At 44.3% G+C, this 23,103-nt stretch overlaps 1 protein-coding gene across 1 annotated transcript in view; it reads right to left on the minus strand.

Moving 5' to 3' along the window:
- The window catches only part of CDYL2 (chromodomain Y like 2), a 168,821-nt gene that overhangs the window by 39,751 nt on the left and 105,967 nt on the right, over positions 1–23,103 (minus strand). Inside the window, exon 2 of the mRNA XM_059904966.1 lies at positions 10,726–11,314. Coding sequence (XP_059760949.1) covers positions 10,726–11,314 — 589 coding nt within the window. The remainder of the gene's footprint in view (positions 1–10,725; positions 11,315–23,103) is intronic.

Genomic DNA, 23,103 nt, shown 5'->3' on the forward strand with positions numbered 1-23,103 from the left:
GGGAATGGGGGCATCTCTGCGGACAGCACTGAGGAGGGTCCCTAACACGTGGCAAGCACTAGCCATTTTTTTTATTCTACTTGTTGTTTCTTTTCCTTTTTGTCTGAAACAGCTTTGTTGAGATATAATTTACATACTCTAAAATTCACCCATTCAAAGTATATAATTTAGTGATTAGCAAGTGTATTTGCAGAGTTGTGCAACCATCCGTCATTCCCCGTTCCTTTCATTCTCCCAGCCTCTGGCAACCACTAATCTACTTTCTGTCTCTATAGATTTGCCTACTCTGGACCTTTCAAATAAATTGTCATACAGTAAGTGGTCTTCTGTGACTGGCTTCTTTCACTTAGCGTTGTGTTCTCAAGGGTCATCCAGGTTGTAGCCTGTGTCAGTACTTCATTCCTTTTTATGACTGAGTAACATTCCATTGTATGGATATAACAAATTTTGTTTACCCTTTCATCAGCTGATGGACGCTGTTGACTTTTATTTTTTGCTATTTCTTCTACCACTGAAATAAACTTTGATAATTAAGGGAGTTCCCTTGAAGTGTTGTGAGTGTGCGTGTGTGTGTGTGTGCCTTTTAATCTAAAGCCTAGAATTTAAAAAAAAAATGATATAAATGAACTTATTTACAAAACAGAAACAGACTCACAGATTTCAAAAACAAACTTATGGTTACCAAAGGGGAAAAGTGGAGGGGAGGAATAAATTAGGAGTTTGGGATTAACAGACACACACTACTATGTATAAAATAGACCTACCAACAAACAAGGACCTACTGTATAGCACAGGGAACTCTGCTCAATATTCTGTGATAACCTACATGGGAAAAGAATCTGAAAAAGAATGAATATATGTATACGTATAACTGAATCACTTTGCTGTACATCTGAAACTACCACAACACTGTAAATCAACTAGACTCCAACAAAATTTTAAAAAATAGAAAATAAAGCTTAGAGGAAAATCCTCAGGACTGGCAATTCCATCTCCCTAGAATGCCAAGCCAGCATCTTTGGAACCACTGAAGATATCTCATAGGAAGACTCAGGGATGTTGGCCAGAATGCTGCCCTAGGACCCTGGGGAGAGCTTTGCTGGTTTGAACCTAAATCCCTGAAGTGTCTTTTTATAAAACGGGTCACAGACCTCTGAGAGCTTCAGCATCGCCAGACCAGGCACCACCTAGCTCCTCCCTTTGGCACTCCGTGTCCCCACCCCTCTGAGCCTCAGTTTCCCCATCTCTAAGCAAGGCTAATCATAGCTAACCTTGTTGTGATGCTATGTTGTCAAGTTGCTAGGTCAGAGAGCCAGTGAGGGGATTAAATGATATGCACTGGTTAAACACAAACAGTGAGGCTTCCGCTACAGTGGGAGCCCAGCACCACATTATCAGCACCATTTATGGAGACTGGCTCTTTGTAGGGCCAGTGCAGGTGGAGCCGGAACCCTGGTCCTGGGGGTCCACCCCGGTAGGGAGGACTAGCTTTTCACCAACATCTGCAAACTGAATTTTACCATTGTTTTGAGACCCTCTGCAGACAATGTACCCCTCTCACAGCTTGTGACTGGGGAGGGGTGGGACTTCTACTCCCCACTCCCCGTCTTTTGTTCACCACTGACGAATGGGACTTGGAAACAGTTCCTAAGACTTTTTTTGAGGTAGTTGAGAGAGGAAAACAATATCGGAGCTGGCAGGGAAAGTAATCTGTCGATTTCCGCGAGTCTTGACAGTAGTCAAGATTCTGTCAGCCTCCTCTGGATGCCAAAATCAAATCCGGAAATGGGGAACCCACAGGGAGAGTCGAATTCCCCCTTGGATTTGCCTTGCGTCAAGCTGACAGTCAGATTTTCCATCACAGTCAGGCACTTTCCACTCAGACGCAGTGGCCACGTTGGACAGGTCGGCACATTACCCGTAAAAGGGTTTTAAGTTCATTCATTCACACAAGTTGCTCACTTGCCATGCTTTGAAAGACAAAACCTAAGAACCCCTTAGGCTTTGGTGGTTGTTATGTGTCTGGAAAATGACCCACTTCTGAAAAAACAAAAAGGTTGGTTAAAGTCTGCTGCCTGGGAGTGGGTGTTTGAAGTTTGTTAAAAGAACAGCTGTGCCCAGGGAAACGGATACCTGCCTTCACAAGAGGCCCCACGTGGACACCCTTTTCAGACTTTCTGTGATTCACTAGATGGCTTGGGGCCACTGCCCGTGCCACTGGGGACAAGCTGGGCACCTCCAGAAGCACTGGTGATTCTAAAGGTCATGAATTGGGGTCAAGTTCAGGGCATGGAACAAGACGTTTCTGAAACAATCACAATTTTGAGGAAGTATCAGGGAACTATAACAAGCCCAGGAGGGTTATTTAAGACTTTTACCACTATACTCTTAAGTGAACCTAGCCTATAATTTTCCTTGTTCCTCCCTTCCTTGTCTGGTTTGGAAATCCAGGTTATACTGGTCTTTTCACAAGAGTTGGAGTGTTTTCTCTTTTTCTGTTCTCTGCAACCATTCAGATATGAGAGGGAAAGTTTCCGTTCTAGAATATTAGGTAGGCTTGCCTGTAAAATCATCTGAGCCTTGTGTGCCTTCTTCCCGCTTTATATGAGAGATGTGTAAAGACTGATTTAATAATTTAAGAGTTATTGCCCGAGGGAGACCTTCAAGATGGCGGAGGAGTAAGACGTGGAGATCACCTTCCTCCCCACAAATACATCAGAAATACATCTACATGTGGAACAACTCCTACAGAACACCTACTGAATGCTGGTGGAAGACCTCAGACCTCCCAAAAGGCAAGAAACTCCCCACGTACCTGGCCGTGTGGCTGACAGGGTCTTGGTGCTCCAGCCAGGTGTCAGGCCTGTGTCTCTGAGATGGGAGAGCCAAGTTCAGGACACTGGTCCACCAGAGACCTCCCAGCTCCACGTAATATCAAACGGCGAAAGCTCTCCCAGAGATCTCCATCTCAACGCTAAGACCCAGCTCCACTCAACGACCAGCAAGCTACAGTGCTGGACACCCTATGCCAAACAACTAGCAAGACAGGAACACAACCCCACCCATTAGCAGAGAGGCGGCCTAAAATCATAATAAGGTCACAGACACCCCAAAACACACCACCGGACGCCATCCTGCCCACCAGAAAGACAAGATCCAGCCTCATCCACCAGAACACAGGCACTAGTCCCCTCCACCAGGAAGCCTATGCAACCCACTGAACCAACCTTAGCCACAGGGGGCAGACACCAAAACAACAAGAACTATGAACCTGCGGCCTGTGAAAAGGAGACCCCAAACACAGTAAGTTAAGCAAAATGAAAAGACAGAAAAACACACAGCAGATGAAGGAACAAGGTAAAAACCCACCATACCAAACAAATGAAGAGGAAATAGGCAGTCTACCTGAAAAAGCATTCAGAGTAATGATAGTAAAGATGATCCAAAATCTTGGAAATAGAATGGAGAAAATACAAGAAACGTTTAACAAGGACCTAGAAGAACTAAAGAGAAAACAAACAATGATGAACAACACAATAAATGAAATTAAAAATTCTCTAGAAGGAATCAATAGCAGAATAACTGGGGCAGAAGAACGGACAAGTGACCTGGAAGATAAAATAGTGGAAATAACTACTGCAGAGAAGAATAAAGAAAACAGAATGAAAAGAAATGAGGACAGTCTTAGAGACCTCTGGGACAACATTAAACGCACGAACATTTGAATTATAGGGGTCCCAGAAGAAGAAGAAGAGAAAAAGAAAGGGATTGAAAAAATATTTGAAGAAATTATAGTTGAAAACTTCCTTAATATGGGAAAGGAAATAGTCAATCAAGTCCAGGAAGCTCAGAGAGTCCCATACAGGATAAATCTGAGGAGAAACACGCCAAGACACATATTAAGCAAACTATCAAAAATTAAATACATGGAAAAAATATTAAAAGCAGCAAGGGAAAAACAACAAATAACATACAAGGGAATCCCCATAAGGTTAACAGCTGATCTTTCAGCAGAAACTCTGCAAGCCAGAAGGGAGTGGCAGGACATATTCAAAGTGATGAAAGGGAAAAACCTACAACCAGGATTACTCTACCCAGCAAGGATCTCATTCAGATTCGACAGAGAAATTAAAACCTTTAAAGACAAGCAAAAGCTAAGAGAATTCAGCACCACCAAACCAGCTTTACACCAAATGCTAAAGGAACTTCTTTAGGCGGGAAACACAAGAGAAGGAAAAGACCTACAATAACAAACCCAAAACAATTAAGAAAATGGTAATAGGAACATACATATCGATAATTACCTTAAATATAAATGGATTAAATGCTCCCGCCAAAAGACACAGACTGGCTGAATGGATACAAAAACAGGACCCGTATATATGCTGTCTACAAGAGACCCACTTCAGACCTAGGGACACATACAGACTGAAAGTGAGGGGATGGAAAAAGATATTCCATGCAAATGGAAATCAAAAGAAAGCTGGAGTAGCAATACTCATATCAGACAAAATAGACTTCAAAATAAAGACTATTATAAGAGACAAAGAAGGACACTACATAATGATCAAGGGATCAATCCAAGAAGAAGATATAACAATTGTAAATATTTATGCACCCAACATAGGAGCACCTCAATACATAAGGCAAATTTCACTAATCATTAGAGAAATGCAAATCAAAACTACAATGAGGTATCACCTCACACTGGTCAGAATGGCCATGATCAAAAAATCCACAAACAATAAATGCTGGAGAGGGTGTGGAGAAAAGGGAACCCTCTTGCACTGTTGGTGGGAATGTAAATTGAAACAGACACTGTGGAGAACAGTATGGAGGTTCCTTAAAAAACTAAAAATGGAACTACCATATGACCCAGCAATCCCACTACTGGGCATATACCCTGAGAAAACCATAATTCAAAAAGAGTCATGTACCACAATGTTCATTGCAGCTCTATTTACAATAGCCAGGACATGGAAGCAACCTAAATGTCCACTGACAGATGAATGGATAAAGAAGATGTGGCACATATATACAATGGAATATTACTCAGCCATAAAACAAAACGGAATTGAGTTATTTGTAGTGAGGTGGATGGACCTAGAGACTGTCATACAGAGTGAAGTAAGTCAGAAGGAGAAAAATAAATAACATATGCTAACACATACATATGGAATCTAAAACAAAAAAAAAATTGGTTCTGAAGAACCTAGGGGCAGGACAGGAATAAAGACGCAGATGTAGAGAATGGACTTGAGGACACGGGGAGGGGGAGGGGGAAGGGTAAGCTGGGATGAAGTGAGAGAGTGGCACGGACATATATACACTACCAAATGTAAAATAGATAGCTAGTGGGAAGCAGCTGCATCGCACAGGGAGATCAGCTTGGTGCTTTGTGACCACCTAGAGGGGTGGGATAGGGAGGGTGGGAGGGAGATGCAAGAGGGAGGAGGTATGAGGATATACGTATATGTATAGCTGATTCACTTTGTTGTAAAGCAGAAACACACCACTGTAAAGCAATTATACTCCAATAAAGATGTTAAAAAAAAAAAAGAGTTATTGCCCTATTCAGGTTTTCTAGTTGTCAGTGAGTCCGTTTTAAGTTGTATTTTTTTTAATGAAATTGACCATTTACTCCTGGCTTTCAAGTTGAATGGCACAGAGTTAATCTCAATTTCTCAGGCTTAGAACGATTATATCTGTCCATCAGTAAGCAATGAGGGTGAGTCCAAGTGGCTTCTGCCCCACCAGCACTCTGGGGGTCCCCCAACCAGGGCATATTTTTTTTCAATTTTATTTTACATTGGAGTATAGCTGATGAACAATGTGGTGAGAGTTTCAGGTGCACAGCAAAGAGACTCAGCCATACATATGCACGTATCCATTCTCCTCCACACTCCCCTCCCATCCAGGCTGCCACATGACACTGAGCAGAGTTCAGTCAGGGCATATTTTTATCAGGGATCAGGAACTGCCTTGTACTGCCTGGGAGCCGGCTGAGCAGTGATCTAGGGACCATCTCTGGAGTCGAACTGCCTGGATTTCTCTCCTAGTCCCAACCTGGACACTTGTAACTTCAGTCTCCTCCTCCGAAAAATGGGTAGTCTCCTAACAGCTGCCAGTTAGGACTAAAAGGATCACAACAGGACTTTGTAAACTCCAAGGCCTAACGGGGAAGTTCCCATGCAATAAGACTTTCCACTTAACAACTTCATTTCACAAACTCTCAACTTACGAATCCTCAGGAATGCAAACTCAAGGACCAGAGCAAAAGGGCTTCAACTCTCCCCAGTACCACCAACTGGTGTTCCCAACCACTGTCTGTCATTTTTGTCCCAACCACCTTGGTGCTTATTCGTCTAGAGCAGCGAGCAGTTGTGAAAGCAGGGTCCCTGGACCAGCGGCAGCATCTGGGAACTTGCTAGCAATGCAGATTTTCAGGCTCTCCTCCATGCCTACTAAATCAGAAACTCTGGGGGTTGGCACAGTTATCTGTGTTTTAACGTACCCGCCAGTGGATTCCGATGCCGGCTCCATGTCTGAGAGCCCGAGGTTCTCGAAAGTCATAGGGCATTTCCCATGTTCACGCTTAGTTCTGAAGTGCTTTTAAAACATGGTTACTCCATTATGATCGATAAAAGGAAAACAATCATCATGTTGATAGAGTGAGTAGGAAGAGATAAACAAACATGAGAGAAGTGAAAGCTGAGATAATTTTAAAAGATCAATGGAGAGACGATGGCAAGCGTTGCACGTTTGTGTGGGATGACTCACTCAGTGATAGGAACAATTCTGAAAACACTGAATCAGGCGGTGTCTGAGATGCAGCGCCTGGGCCACAGACAACACTCATCAGGAAACAAGGAAGATGATTCTCAAAATTCAAAGAAAGGTGAACACGGGGTCACCGGGTCAGCGTCAAAGTGGAAACTCATCAGTTTCGGGGAAATTTGGAAAACGCTGGGCGTCTGTGTGCTGTGCTGGGGCTCAGAGTTGGCTCCTAGTCAGGGGTGTGTCCACAGGTTAAAGGTTCATCTGAATCTGTCAAATACTGATGCTTTGGCCTATTCTGATGAAACAGAACTAATGAGTTCTAGACCAGACCGCAGGAGGAGTTCACTAACCCAACGGTTTTTCTATATGGATGAAACAGGTCTGTTTTAGGGGAAAAAAAAAAAAAGAGAGAGAGAGAGAGATGCCTGGTAGAGAGTGCATTAGCAAAAAGGAGAAATTATATCAGGTTTTAAACGTTTAAAGGACTAAATCACATTCCCACTTACAAGCTTAAAACTGAAGGAGTAACTCGATCTACCAACAAAGGATGGGATCTATGACCCACCCATCACTTACAATGAAACGCTTATGCAAGAACTACTGTATATACCATGGCAGTTAAAATTCAGCATTTAAAAGACACAATCCACACCCTGCCCCCTGAGATTCATTTGATTGGGGTAGAGCCCACTTTTAACAAGCTCCCGAAGGGATACTGAGGCAGATGGTACCCGGACCACAGAGCCGTTCGTCATTATGGGAGAAGAATCAGAAGCAAAAGCGGCACTGAGTCGCCACACGCGCTTCACAAACATTGCTGGGGAAAATGCTGTCTGAGACCAAAGCACCACCCGCTGGAGCCCCAATTTAGCACCTGTTCCCACAGCTCAGATCGGGGAAGTCAGCAGTAAATGAGTAACGTGTTACATAAGTTGCTTTTCTGTATGCAGAACCTTAATTCACCAAAGAGAAGTTGAAATCATATAAAAAGCAACAGCCCACCCCCAAAACAAATGCTGGGAAAGCGTAGCCAGGATCTCCCCGTCCCCTTCTGCAAGGCAAAGATGAGGCCCCCCCTCCGTGCTGAAAACCCTGCTACCTCACCCTTGTGCCACTGGGATCTGGATCCTTGGTGGCAGTGGTCAGAGAAGGTGGGGCTGCGGGGGGGGGGGCGTGGAGGAAAACATTCAGGGTCTGCATGGGCATGGACATTGGCTGCATCAAGGCTTCCCTCGGGCTGAAAACGTAAGTGGAGTCACGTTGTGCTTGACTACGCCTCTGACCCCTGGCTGGCAAGTTCTGGAACGACACAAGCCCCTCTGTCTTGGGTCTTCTCCAAGAACCCCAAACCTTTCTCTCCTCTCTCTCTCTCTCTCTGGCAAGGATTCTCAGTCTTTTCCTCTTCCCAGTTACTCCAAGACCTGGATAGTATGCTATTTCTAACTAGAGTGTTAAAAGTTGACCAGGGCTGGGGCATTTATCACCCCAGTGACCACAGAAGATGTCATGCAGATATGGAAAGGCATACCATCTACGTAACATATGTGTTACTCCTTCCAGTGAGTTAGCCTCAGGAGTCTTCTCAACAATGACCCTGAGACACCCACTCTCAACCTAGTGGAGAGCAGACTGTAAGTTTCAGAGGGTGCTGTCCTTACCTATCTTTTTATTACTTTACTCCAAGCACCTAGCATGGTGATTAACTCTCAGGAAGAACAAAATAAGTATTGAATTGATTTAAATTGACACCTGATGTGAAACATAATTATCACCCCATTTTGCCACAGAGCAGGTCCTCAAATGCATGGGAGCCACCTAGGGCACTTGTTAAAAACCCATCTTCTGGGCTCCACCCCAGACTTAGTAAATCAGATTCTACAGGATTTGCATTTTAACAAAGTGCCAGGGAATCTTACACACATGAATTTGAGAACCACTGCCTTAGGCTTATGAGAACCTCCAGGACACCAATATTGTGGGATGCGATTAAACACAAGGGCCCTTTGGGAACACCCAAAACCAAACAAAAGAGAGGCAGGTGGCTTCCTTCCCTCTGTCCAGGCATGGGCCCGAGTGGAGTAGAGAACATTCAACATGGGGAAAAAATGAGGCCAAGAAGAGATCAGAGACAAGAAAGATCTAGGGAAGCACTCGAGGTTAACAAGGCCACCACTGAGGCCAGCAGGCTCATTCTCATCTGTTTCCCCGGGTCATGGGGAACCATGCTCCATCACCAGATCATGAACCGGGCGGTATCGATGAGGCCCCGGGTGGTATCGATGAGGCCCAAGGACAGACTGCACACAGCTAGCAGCCCTGCCCCGCTCTGGAAAAGGGCATGGAAGGAGAAGTATGCCTTCATCGGAACTTCTCTACAGGTCTGACTTCCCTCTCGGCCCTGCAGGGTGGCAGCTAGAGTCAGCACACCTCCCCGCCCACGTTCCCATCCCCCCACTCTCAGGGCAGCCACATCTTGAGCAGGGTAGAGGGCTGCTACCAGCCGGGGTGCCAGCAATCACACCCAAGGAGCCTCACAAGCCCCCCTTCCAGAGACAGGGAATCCCTCCGCTGCTGTCACAGGAACATCAAACACCGATGTTTGTGCCAGGCCTCATTTACACAAGCCCACTCCTCCCCGAGAGATGGATTTTTAAAACAAACAGCTTTTCCATATGTTAGCAGGCAGAGTCATGTCAGCATCAGGGATCCCCAGACGGAAACATGAGTCAATCTGGGGCAGAGACTGCTAAATAAATCCTGTCTGGGTGAAATTCCTCTCTCTGGAGAAAGAGGAACCTCAAAGCAGATCACTCAGATTCCCCGGCCAGAATGCCTAAAGACGCCACGTTCTCCCCAGCCGGGCGCGCCCTGAGCACTCTGAACTCTGAAATCATCATCCCTCTAACGTGCATCTGCCTCTGTCACCCCATCCTTCCGGAAACTCTCCCAACCAGTCCCACCTGCGTCCCGGCACCCCTATTCCCACATGCACTCTGGTTCCATCCAGGGCATCGGGTGGCCCTACTCTGTTGGGCATGGGTCGTCCACACTCGAGCAGGATTTCCTGACATCCCAAGGCTTAGAGTTCTGGCAGCTAAAGAGAAAAATGCACCACGTGGACACACGGGTACCTGAGAAATGAAGGAACACAGGTAACAGGTGCAGACGGCTCACCTGGAAGACTCAGCCACTGAGCACTCTATTGAGGAGATGTCAGATTTGGGAGCTTGAATTACCTGGGTCATCGCCTCCTCTTTCCTTAATTTTGCTTGTGGGGACTTGGTCAGAGGGAGGGATTCCCTAATCTTTGCTGTGTTGCTTGCGGGAGGTGGCAAGAAGGTACAAAGCAAAAGAACTGGCCTAGGATGGGGTCGGGGCAGCATTTAGGACCTAATACAGACATGGGGCCAGATCACGCACGTTAGCGAGAGATGAGGGGCAGGAGGCTCCAGCTTAAGGACCAGCTGGGAGAATTCCAAGTCCAAACTGGGCGTGAGAAGGAGGAGCAGAGCCTGGCCCAGACCTCGCCTCTCTGGGCTACAGCGCTGAGGGCGCGAGATTGGAAGCAAGGGCTCTGGGAGGTGCGTGCGGCCTCCGAAAGGCACTGGTCCTGTGGGGACACGAGTCTCGGGTCCTGATGGGTGAGACTCTGAGCCGCCCTCGGAGCAGGGGCTCCAGAGCGGTTACCATGGCTTTGGGCGCCTTTAAGCGCAGCCAGGGATTTCCGACGAGGGACAGGCCTTGGCTGGAGCGTCAGTGGCTTGGCCTCCCCACGCGCATAGGTGTCCGTAACCAGGGCAGGCACGTGAGCAAGCCCACAGTGCCCTAGGTGAAAGAGACAAAGGGACAATTACTGCCTGCCTGAGGGTCAGGGCCGGGGTGGGGGTGGTGTGTTTCCCTAGGCTGCCCGCAAAGCCCCAGCCGAGAGGAAGACCAGCCACGTACCGAGTCCATTCTCCGCCAGCGCCGCGGGGCTCACGTGGCAGTCGCCCAGGTCCTGCTCACCCACGTCATTCAAATCCAAGCCGGGCTGGTGGGACCCGTTTCCAAAATGCCTCTCTTCCTTCTCGGAGCCGGCGTCCCCGTTTTCCATCCCATTCTGCGCCTTTTTCAGGGGCATTATTTGCAGGCCACTGGGGGTAGTCCTGTAAGACACCGTCTTGGTGGCCCTGTCCCCGCCTGCAGGGGGCTTGGCCGGATACCCTTTTTTCGGCTTGGACAGGGAAGGGTTGATCCGCTTCCGTTTATGGGAAGTCCCTTTGCTCTTGGCGGATTCCGAGGGCCTGTGGGACAGCTTCTCCACCGAGGGGCCTCGGCCGTCGCGCAGAAGCTTGGAGGCGCCGGGCTGCTTCCCCGACTTGAGCCTCTTGTCCTTGGCCAGGTGCAGCCCGTTGAACTCATCAATGAACTCCTCACAATGCAGCAGGTGGTGCTCGGGCTCCCACGTGTCCTCCGTGCTCCCGTAGCCTTTCCACCGGATCAGATACTCCCATTTTCCCTTCTTGTTCTTCCTCTTGTCTACAATCCTTTCAACCTGGGATGCAGGAGGAGAATCAGCAGAGAGAGAGAGAAAGAAAGAAAGACAGAAGGAAAAAAAAAATTAGTCCCAGGCCACAGGAACAACGCAGAGCCCTCGGGATAGAGGGATCCGCCCTGGCCGTGGGGCGAGCTGCTGCGGAGGCAGGAAGCTGACCCTCCCAGGAGCCTTCAGGAAGGCTGGTTTATTTTAGGACACTGCTGAAGGGAACGGGCGGTGAACAACAACCATCGCTGTTTCCCATGACGACTGCGTGATGCCACACCCGCCTGCCTGCATCTACCTGTCTATCCCAGGCTTACTCTTACTTGAAATCGCATTGCAAGCGTTCACTTAAGATCTTTATTCTTTTCATTGCACCAAAGTAGAATCAGACTTTTAAAGACCAATTTGGTGTGCGTTTGTTTTTCACCGTTGCTTATAACAATAAGTAACATTGAGCGTTTACATTATAGGCACTCTGCTAATGTATCCTTACTTACAATGACACTAATGATTAGTAACATTGGCTGGGCATGTGTGAGGCAGACGCTACTAAATGCTGGGCATGGATGGTCCCGTTTCATTTTCTCCAGACAACAACCCGATGCAGTAGGTGTTCTTCCTATCCCCACTTTACAGAGAGGGAAGTGGGGCTGACAGATTGTCTCCCAACCAAGCTCCAAGCTGGTAAGAGCAGAGCTGGGATCTGAACCACTCTCACCCCAAGTTTTTTTTCTTAATCATTAGGCCATACCAACTCTCTCTCAACTATAAAAATCTTCCATATTGACCAAAAATGACTCGAATCAATGAAGCCCAATATCCCCCATTCGGCTCCCCCAGCTGCAACATAGGGGGGGTACAGCTGCGCGGTAAGGTGATGGGTGACATTTTTTGAGCGCCTATTGTGTACCTTGCATAACCCCACGGGCTGTACATTATTAATGCTCCCATTTGATAGATGAGGGATTAAGTATGAAGCAACCTGCCTACAATGCAGGGCTAAGAGGTGGTAGAGGAAGATCTGAACATATATCTGGTTTTCGAGCCATGTAACTCCTGTCTATGTACCTTCAAAAGTAAGTAAATCTCTCTTGTCTTCAACAAGACATGGAAAAACACACTTAGAAAATGCCAGTCCGAAGGCTAATAACTGGTGAATCGGGGTGAAGGGTGTGTGAGGCTTCACTTATTATTCTCTCAACTTTGCTATACATTTGAAATTTTTAATTAAAAAAAAATTGACAGAAAATTTCCAGTGCTCTACCCAAAAAAGAGCTAAATTTCAATGAAAAAGTAAACAATTATATTCAAAAGTTTACTATATTTTAATGTCAAGATAATGTACTTTTCTAGGATGGAATTCGACCCAGTGAAATGAAGTAATAAGTGAGGAATATGCCCTCGAAACTCATGGAAAAAAAACCAATATGAGAGGGGAGAAGCGGTTACAGTTACAGTTGATAATTGTTAAAGATGGGTAATAGGTAAATGTGGGTTCATTATACAACTGTTTATGCCTGCATGTTGGAATTTCTATGTGTCTAAATTTTTCCATAATAAAAAATAAAAATTTTTGATAAGTGAGATTATCTCCCTATGATCTATATACAACAGAAGCTACGCAAAATAATTAAACGACTTTCATTGCTTTGCACTTAATAAATATCTAAACAGCTAGGCCATGTTGCCTCTTTATAATACTGCTTCTTCACAGACAATTTAAATTGTTTCCTTAATTGATCCATCTGAAATCAAATTGGCCTATTTCTATGAAAATTTCTTTCCTTATAAAATGCTCTGTAAACATCTGTTTTAGATTTATTACATAATTTCTAGATGTATCACACAAACTCTATAATAGCTTGAAAAAGTAAAATCACGCCAAACGAATGCAACTTCCAATCTCTGAATCAAGGAATGGGACTAGCTGGGTGTTCATTTGTGATAATGCTGCAGAAAGTCAAGAGTGTCTCTGGAGGAGCCTGCAGCTTTGCACACTTGTAGGACTTTGAAGGGGGAAACCCTCTGCAAGTTAACGGAGGAAGGAAAGTGAACAAGCAACATGGCACTGCTGGAAATAGCAGCATTCCTGAGAAGGCCAACCTAGGAGTGTCAGGAGGAAGCCCAGAAATGTCTAAGGGCTATGAGCTAAGGGATGTGTGTTGGCGTGGAGGTCTCCAGCTTCAGAAAGCATGTGCTTGGCTCCCAGAATGGAGAAACTTCTTCCCCAGAATAAAGCAGAAAACCATGTTAGACAAACAGCCAACACAGTGATAGGTGGGTAGGTGGATGGATGGGTAGATGGATGGATGGATGGATGGAAAAATGGATGGCTGAATGGATGAATGAACAGATGGCTGGAGAGTGGAAAACCAGCTGCTACCCCAGTGTGGCCCCAAGAAGCCATGTAGACACTCCACCCTTGCTGGATGGATGAACAGATGGGTAAATAGTGGGATGGGTAGGTGGGTGGATAGACAGATGGATAAACGGATGGGAGGATAGTGAGATGGGTAGGTGATGAAAAGATCTATAAATGGACAGATGACTAGATGGATGGGTGACAGGTGAAAGGGTGGGTAGAGAGGTGAGTTCAGGAATGGATGGGTGGATGGATAGATGGCACACACTCATCAACATGAACTTAGTATGATATTTAAGAACACATGCTATGGAGCGAGACTATCTGGTTTAAATCTCCTGCTTAGGAGTCCTGTGTCCTTGAGCAAGTTACCAAACCTCAGATGACTCACCTAACAAGGGGGAAGTAACAGCACCTACCTCATAGGGTGACAGTGGAGAATATACAAATAAGGAGATTAGCATTCCAGAGTAAAGGTCACTTAATCTTGCATACCCTCCCGTGAATACAAACCTGGGTGGTATCTAAAGATAATGTGTCTCCACCCTGCAGAACACGACCCCCTGAGGGCACTCAACTCCTCCCCGGGAAGAAGACAGAGTCGAACCCACCTACTTAGATAAGTCCTTCCAAGTGTGGGAGATGGCTGTGCAGAGGAGGGCTGCTCGAGAAGCTTGGGCAGTCAGCAAGGGCGGAGTGTCTACATGGCTACTTGGGGCCACACTGGGGGAAGAGCTGGTTTTCTTCCCTCATAGCTACTGGAGGATTGAGTCACAAGTGGCTTTATGAGGGACAGAAAGGCCACTGCTTCCACCTCTGGTCCCATCCAGAAAGCCACTGGGTGGCTTGACAGTCATTTCTACTTAAATTAACCCAATACCAACAATGAACAGTATTAACAGGATTATTAATGGCCTGACATGCAGGGGAAAAACTATTGGCTCTTCCACTTTCTATTCACATTGACCCTGGGCAAGTTGCCCAGCCTCTCTGGGACTCAGTGTCCCCATCTGTCAAACAGAAATAGTAATAATAATAATAATAGCAGCTTCCTGCAAGGTTGTTGGGAGAACTAAAAGGAATAAGGTGTGATTGAGAAAGTAAAGTGTCTTGAACACCACAAAGCACTACGAGGAGATGAGGGGAATTGCTCTGAGAAATATAAAACTTCAGGTGACAAAGTGATTTTATATACATGATTTCTTCTATCGTTTAAACCTTTTGTAAAAAACAGGTTATTTTCAGGTTCAGAAAAACAACTGCTTTTTCTGAAAGACGAAAATGCCCACAAGGAGCTCAGAGGAGAGCTGGCTCCCAAACACCCCATCAGACTTTGAACGCGCCATCTCCTGGGACCTAATCTCCTTCTTTACATCCCTGTACAGGTTTTCTGACCCTCTTTTCCTCTTCTTCTCGGGAGATCCTCAAATAGAACCAGAACTCTAATCTGTTCTGTTGATAACAAAAGCCTACATTATTTAGGACTTGAATGTTAAATGACTGCAACATTCTCTGTCTGGAAATCCTGTCTTTTCCTTAAGCTCCCCCAACCTCCGCCACTGTCCTCAACGCCTCACACCTGTTGAAGACAGAGACCTGGGCCCCCAGGTGCTAGCAGCTCTGCTCTTTATGTCCCGCGCCCACGCTACCTGCACAGGCCTCGTGCACTACCTGAGGCTTAGGCCCTCCAAATGGAAACAATGCTCAATTCCCTTCCCCTGTAGTTACCTAGGAATGTGTGAATGATATTAAAAAAGCATGTGCTCACACACCTGCCACCTTCTCTATTCAAAGTTAAGCGATCTGAGGCCCTGAATGATTCCTTTGAGTTCAACCAAATCATTAACTAACATGTTCTCTCTGTGATCCCCGCTAACACAAGATGCTGCTCTACTGCAGGTGGGGGCAAGGATATTCTGAGGCAATTATTACCAGTGCCACGATGACAAGTGGATGGCTGTCTCATTAGGAATAAGGATGATGACAGTCACCTTTAGTGGTACATGCTAAGTTCCAGGAACTGTGTTAAGAACTTATAAGCTTTCCACTTGGCAGTATTCTCACCACTGACAGGTGAGGAAGTTGAGGCTCAGAGAAGTTAGGTAAGTTTCCCTCCATCACACAGTCAGTAGGTGGTTATCCAAGATCGGAACCCTAGTTCGTCTGACTCCTCGGCCCAAGTTCTTGGCCACCTGGCTACACCTCACCAGTGGGAAGCCACCAGAACCGGGCAAGCAAGGTGCCAAGCATGTGGGCCACAAGCACTGAAGAAGGAAACGACTTCATGAAGTCCTTCATCCAACACTGTAATGTGTGTCCGTACACAAGGCACCGCAGGCCACGGTGAACCCACAGACCGCCAGCATGGCACCCACAGGCTGGTGGGGACACAGCGCTTCAATGAGGGAGCACGAAGTCACAGGTGATAACAATTAGGAAAAGTGCTCTGACGGTGAAGAGAAAGGGGCTGTGACAAAGAATGGCTACTTCAAATTGGATGAACAGGGAGGTTCCTCTGAGAAGGGATGGGGCCTTCAGAGATGGAGAAAATGTGGACCAGAGAGAGGCCTCTCCAGGCAGCCGGATAGCCTCCTCAGCTGTTCACTGGCAGGTGACCCAATAACACCACCACCACCTAACATTCACTCAGCATTTACCAAATGCCAGCCACTGTCCTATGTGATCCCTACACAGTAATGTAATATTATACATATTAACTCATTTAATCTTCAAAATACCTGAACGACATAGGTAACTTTATTCTCTTTTTTATAAAGGACAAAACTGAGGCGCCCAGGGATTAAGGACCTCGGCCAAGACCCCACCTCTGACAAGCAGCAGAGAGCTAAGACTTGGTCTGATGCATCTTGGCTCCAGACCCCATGCTTTCAATGATGCCACCATATCCACTCACCACTCTTGCTCAGTGAGCCCAACCTGACTGAGGCTGATGGCATATGTGCAACTTCTGATGCTCCCCCCAACTCCTGCCAGGTCACAGAAAACCTACAGCATCTTTACATGGCTTAAAAGTGGCCTCTCAAAGAAAACTCTAATTCAAAAAGATACATGCACCCCAATATTCATAGCTGCACTATTTACAATAGCCAAAACATAGAAACAAATGTCCATCAACAGATGAATGGATAAAGAAGATGTGGTGTATATATATATATGCTATATATATATATATATATATATATATATATGCTGGTATATAATACATACAATGGAATATTACTTAGCCATAAAAAATGAAATAATGTCATTTGCAGCAACATGGATGGACTTCACCTATCATACTAAGTGAAGTAAGTCACACAGAGAAAGACAAATATCATATGGTATCACCTATATGTGGAATCTAAAAACAATAATACAAACAAACTTATTTAGAAAACGGAAACAGACTCAGACATAAAAAACAAACTTATGGTTACCAAAGGGGAAAGGGGAGGGAGGGATAAATTAGGAGTCTGGCATTAGCAGATAAACACCACTATTTATAAAATAGATAAACAACAAGGTCCTACTATATAGCACAAGGAACTACATTCAATATCTTGTAATAACCTATAATGGAAAAGAATCTGAAAAAGAATAGATATATATATATATGTATGTATAACTGAATCACTTTGTTGTATACCTGAAACTAACACAACATTGTAAATCAACTATACTTCAATTTAAAAAAAAAGTAGCCTCCTGAGCTTGACTCTCCTGGGGTCCCCCAGCATGCCATGTGGGCCTCCCTCCCCTCCTGCTCCAATTCTCCATCGGTTCAAAGGGAAACAGACTAATCATCAGTCATATTCCCTATCCCAGCTTCCCATCAAACCAAAAGAGTATATAAAATGACAATAGCTCGGGAATCCAGGATCACCAACGAAGATTTTCCAGACTCTGGAAGGAAGGCCCCTCGCACCAGATGGCATTGGATGGGAAACTTTGGGTTACTAGCACATGTCTTAACCTCTGAATGTGAAGAACAAGGCCAAAAAGGAATAAAGGAAGATGATGTCCACAACTGCCGTCTGCCCACACATACACCAGAGCAGCCATCCTTGGACATTCCCCAGATCCTGGACCTCAAACCCCACACCCACAAGGACCTCTCTTTCTGCATCCTTTCAACATCCTGGGACAGCTTCCTTGGAGGTAGAGAGGCACAGGCTCCCATCTTTACAACTTGGGGTATGAAGTCCTCGGGAAGAGTAAAGACGGGACAAGTTCTGGGGACAACCAGGTATGGACTGTTTCAGGGCTAGAAGATGGTGGTTGCTTCAGATTATCTAGTCAGAGAAGAAGGCAGTAAGAAGAGGTAGCATGTCCCGCTCAGTCCAGTCAAACTACAATATACTAAGGAAACAGCTGGCAGACCAAGAAATTCGGCTCATAGCCGTGCAGTTCAAGCCAGCATCCGGGTGAGTGTCTGAATGGGGAACACAGCAGCATCCAAGTGAGGAGGGGACCAAGAGGAACTCCCACACCCACTCTGTTGGAAAACACTAAACCAGAGAGACCTCTCTTTGATCAACAGCACACAGACAAAAACTGGTAACGTATTTATAAAAACGTCTAAAACAGAGCAGAAGCAAGAACTACAATCCTGCAGCCTGTGGAACAAAAACCACATTCACAGAAAGATAGACGAGATGAAAAGGCAGAGGGCTATGCACCAGATGAAGGAACAAGATAAAACCCCAGAAAAACAACTAAATGAAGTGGAGATAGGCAACCTTCCAGAAAAAGAATTCAGAATAGTAATAGTGAAGATGATACAGGACCTCAGAAAAAGAATGGAGGCAAAGCTCGAGAAGATGCAAGAAAGGTTTAACAAAGACCTAGAAGAATTAAAGAACGAACAAACAGAGATGAACAATACAATAACTGAAATGAAAAATACACTAGAAGGAATCAAGAGCAGAATAACTGGGGCTTCCCTGGTGGCGCAGTGGTTGAGAATCTGCCTGCCAATGCAGGGGACATGGGTTCGAGACCTGGTCTGGGAGGATTCCACATGCTGCGGAGCAACTAGGCCCGTGAGCCACAATTACTGAGCCTGCGCGTCTGGAGCTTACGCTCCGCAACAAGAGAGGCCACGAGAGTGAGAGGCCCGTGCACCGTGATGAAGAGTGGCCCCCGCTCGCCGCAACTAGAGAAAGCCCTCGCATGGAAGTGCAGACCCAACACAGCTATAAATAAATAAATAAATAAATAAATAAAGAGCAGAATAACTGAGGCAGAAGAACAGATAAGTGACCTGGAAGACAGAATAGTGGAATTCACTGCCACAGAACAGAATAAAGAAAAAAGAATGAAAGGAAATGAAGACAGCCTAAGAGACCTCTGGGACAACATTAAATGCAACAACATTCGCATTATAGGGGTCCCAGAAGGAGAAAAGAGAGAGAAAGGACCCGAGAAAATATTTGAAGAGATTATAGTTGAAAACTTCCCTAATATGGGAGAGGAAATAGCCACCCAAGTCCAGGAAGCGCAGAGAGTCCCATACAGGATAAACCCAAGGAGAAACACGTCGAGACACATAGTAATCAAAGTGGCAAAAATTAAAGACAAAGAAAAATCATTGAAAGCAACAAGGGAAAAACAACAAATAACATACAAGGGAACTTCCATAAGGTTAACAGCTGATTTCTCAACAGAAACTCTACAAGCCAGAAGGGAGTGGCATGATATATTTAAAGTGATGAAAGGGAAGAACCTACAACCAACATTACTCTACCCGGCAAGGATCTCATTCAGACTCAACGGAGAAATCAAAAGCTTTATAGACAAACAAAAGCTAAAAGAATTCAGCACCACCAAACCAGCTCTACCAAGTGCTAAAGGAACTTCTCTAAGTGGGAAACACAAGAGAAGAAAAGGACCTACAAAAACAAACCCATAACAATTAAGAAAATGGTAACAGTAACATACATTTTGATAATTACCTTAAACGTGAATGGATTAAATGCTCCAAGCAAAAGACACAGGCTTGATGAACAGATACAAAAACAAGACCCATATATATGCTGTCTACAAGAGACCCACTTCAGAACTAGGGACATATACAGACTGAAAGTGAGGGGATGGAAAAAGATATTCCATGCCAATGGAAATCAAAGGAAACCTGGAGTAGCAATACTCCTATCAGATAAAATAGACTTTAAAATAAAGAATGTTACAACAGACAAGGAAGGACACTACATAATGATCAAGGGATCAATCCAATAAAAAGATATAACAATTATAAATATATATGCACCCAACATAGGAGCACCTCAATACATAAGGCAACTGCTAACAGCTATAAAAGAGGAAATCAACAGTAACACAATAATAGTGGGGGACTTTAACACCTCACTTACACCAATGGACAGATCATCCAAACAGAAAATTAATAAGGAAACACAAGCTTTAAATGACACAAAAGACCAGATAGATTTAATTGATATTTACAGGACATTCTGTCCAAAAACAGCAGATTACACTTTCTTCTCAAGTGCACACGGAACATTCTCCAGGATAGATCACATCTTGGGTCACAAATCAAGCCTCAGTAAATTTTAAAAAATTGGAATCATATCAAGCATCTTTTCTGACCACAAGGCTATGAGATTAGAAATCAATTACAGGGAAAAAAAACCTAAAAAACACAAACACATGGCGGCTAAACAATACGTTACTAAATAACCAAGAGATCACTGAAGAAATCAAAGAGGAAATCAAAAAATACCTAGAGACAAATGACAACAAAAACACGATGATCCAAAGCCTATGGGATGCAGCAAAAGCAGTTCTAAGAGGGAAGTTTATAGCAATACAAGCCTACCTCAAGAAACAAGAAAAATCTCAAATAAACAATCTGACCTTACACCTAAAGGAACTAGAGAAACAAGAAGAAACAAAACCCAAAGTTAGCAGAAGGAAAGAAATCATAAAAATCAGAGCAGAAATAAATGAAATAGAAACAAAGAAAACAACAGCAAAGATCAACAAAACTAAAAGCTGGTTCTTTGAGTAGATAAACAAAATTGATAAACCATTAGCCAGACTCATCAAGAAGAAGAGGGAGAGGACTCAAATCAATAAAATTAGAAATGGAAAAAAAAAAAACTTCTAAAACACATCAGAACAAGATCATAACTAAAAATTCTCAGTAATATCCTACTAAGAAAAGTACTACTATACATTTCTGGATAGCATTTGTGTCATGTTTTCAAAGACTACAGAAAATATGGCCTCTGTTTTTAAAAGATAGAGAGAGGAAAAAAAGATAAAAGATGAAATGAAATAAATAGGTTGAGTAGGGAACTGAATTGAAAGAAGACCCATTTACATAAGAAAGGATGTAAGGAAACCAAAGGGGGAAAAAGAAAAAAAAAAAAAAACCCACAGGCAAAGAAATAAAATTCCCATTGGAACCAGGAAAGGACAGAGCCAACATGCAGAAAATGAAATCAGTGATGTATACGACATACTTGAAGAGCTCTCCAAGAACGCAGAAGAAAAGGACACAGAGGTTTTTAAAGAAAACATTAAGGAAAATGAGTGTAGGCATCCAGGAGGGTTAACGGAGACCCAAGCAATGTAAGTCTGACAAAGGGAAAAAAATCAAAATGGGACAAGAACATTAGTAAGGCATAACAGAAGAGATCTCTGTATCTTAAGTCTGTAGGTCAAAAAAAGATCTCTGGGGCTTCCCTGGTGGTGCAGTGGTTGAGAATCTGCCTGCCAATGCAGGGGACACGGGTTCGAGCCCTGGTCTGGGAAGATCCCACATGCTGCAGAGCAACTGGGCCCGTGAGCCACAATTACTGAGCCTGCGCGTCTGGAGCCTGTGCTCCGCAACAAGAGAGGCCGCGATAGTGAGAGGCCCACGCGCCGCGATGAAGAGTGGCCCCCACTTGCCGCAACTAGAGAAAGCCCTCACGCAGAAACGAAGACCCAACACAGCCATAAATGAACCATAGATAAATAAATAAATAAATAAAATTTTAAAAATAGATCTCTGATGGGGGAAGCAAAGGTTGAGAATAAATCAACTTTATTTCTATTCTTGCAAAACTTAATTTCAAAAAAATTAAACTCCCCACCTCACACCCCAACCTTCCTCCATCCAAAATGGTACAGAAGTTGAAAACATAAATATTGTAAACTTAAGAATTCTAAAACCAGTCAAGTGGACCTTCAGTTGAAAAGGAAGGAGGAAGACATTTTGTTTGTTAAAGGACAAAACATAAACTAACCCATTAAAAATATGAGCCTGGAGGATCTCATAATTCCAGAAAATAAGAAATGTTCAATCAATCAATCAATCAATCAATCAACCCCAAATGATGGCAGGGGAATGCCAAAGGAGCCAACTGAAAGAGCTCCCAGTGACCAAAGCTGGAATAATTTGAATAAGAAAATAGTGATAGTACTACATGTATAACCTAAAGAATAAAATAAATACCCATGAGTTCACCTGATATAAATAAATGAATTAATTATCAGAAGTTGGCCTGCAGGCCAAATCTGGCCCAGTGTCTGTTTTTAAGAATAAAGATTCATTGGAACACACCACGCCCATTCATTTATGTATCATCTATGGTGCTTCACGCTATCAGAGTTAGTTGTGTAACAGAGACTGTATGGTCCACAAAAACTAAAATATTTGCTATATGGTCCATTGCAGAAAAAGCTTGCTGGCTCTGGAATAAATAAACAAATGGGAGAAGGGACAAATATTCCTTATAGCTGAACTCCAAATGATAAATGTAAAAAGAATAAGGGAAATAGAAAAGTCACCATTAGAGCACCACAGTAATAACTGCTACAGACAAGAGCCACAGATGGATGCTAAAACTAGTTGGTAAAACTTTAAAGAGAAATAGGATATTTGCATAGCCTGAAAATATCTCCCCTGACATATTTATGAACTATCATGGTAGTTTTAACAGATGCCCACCAATTGATCCTCTTCCCTTTAGGAGGTGCTGCTTAATTCCTCTCCCCTTAAGTGACTGGACTTAATGACCCCTTTCTAACAAACAGAGTATGCAAAGGAAAAAAAGAGTACCTGTACGGTGCAGAACCCTGGCCCACACCAGTGATCAAGGTTACATCACCTGCATAAATCGTGTTGCTGCCATGTATACTCTGATCTGATTCACTGAGACGTGCACTTCCCCTTTGTGGTATAATCCCCCAAATCCATAACCTATTGATTACACATCAGACAAACCCAAACTGAAGGACAGTCTACAAAATACTTGACCAGTACACTGGAAAAGTATCAAGGTCACAAACTACAAGGAGACCAAGATATGGCCTTAGATTGGAGGTGACTGAGGAAAAGCAGTAACTAAATGCAATGTGGTATCCTGGACTGGCTCCTGAAACAGAAAAGGATGTTCATGGAAACACTGGTGAAATCCTAATAAAGTCT

The sequence above is a fragment of the Balaenoptera ricei genome, chromosome 19 (assembly GCF_028023285.1).
Source record: "Balaenoptera ricei isolate mBalRic1 chromosome 19, mBalRic1.hap2, whole genome shotgun sequence".
NCBI lineage: Eukaryota > Metazoa > Chordata > Mammalia > Artiodactyla > Balaenopteridae > Balaenoptera > Balaenoptera ricei.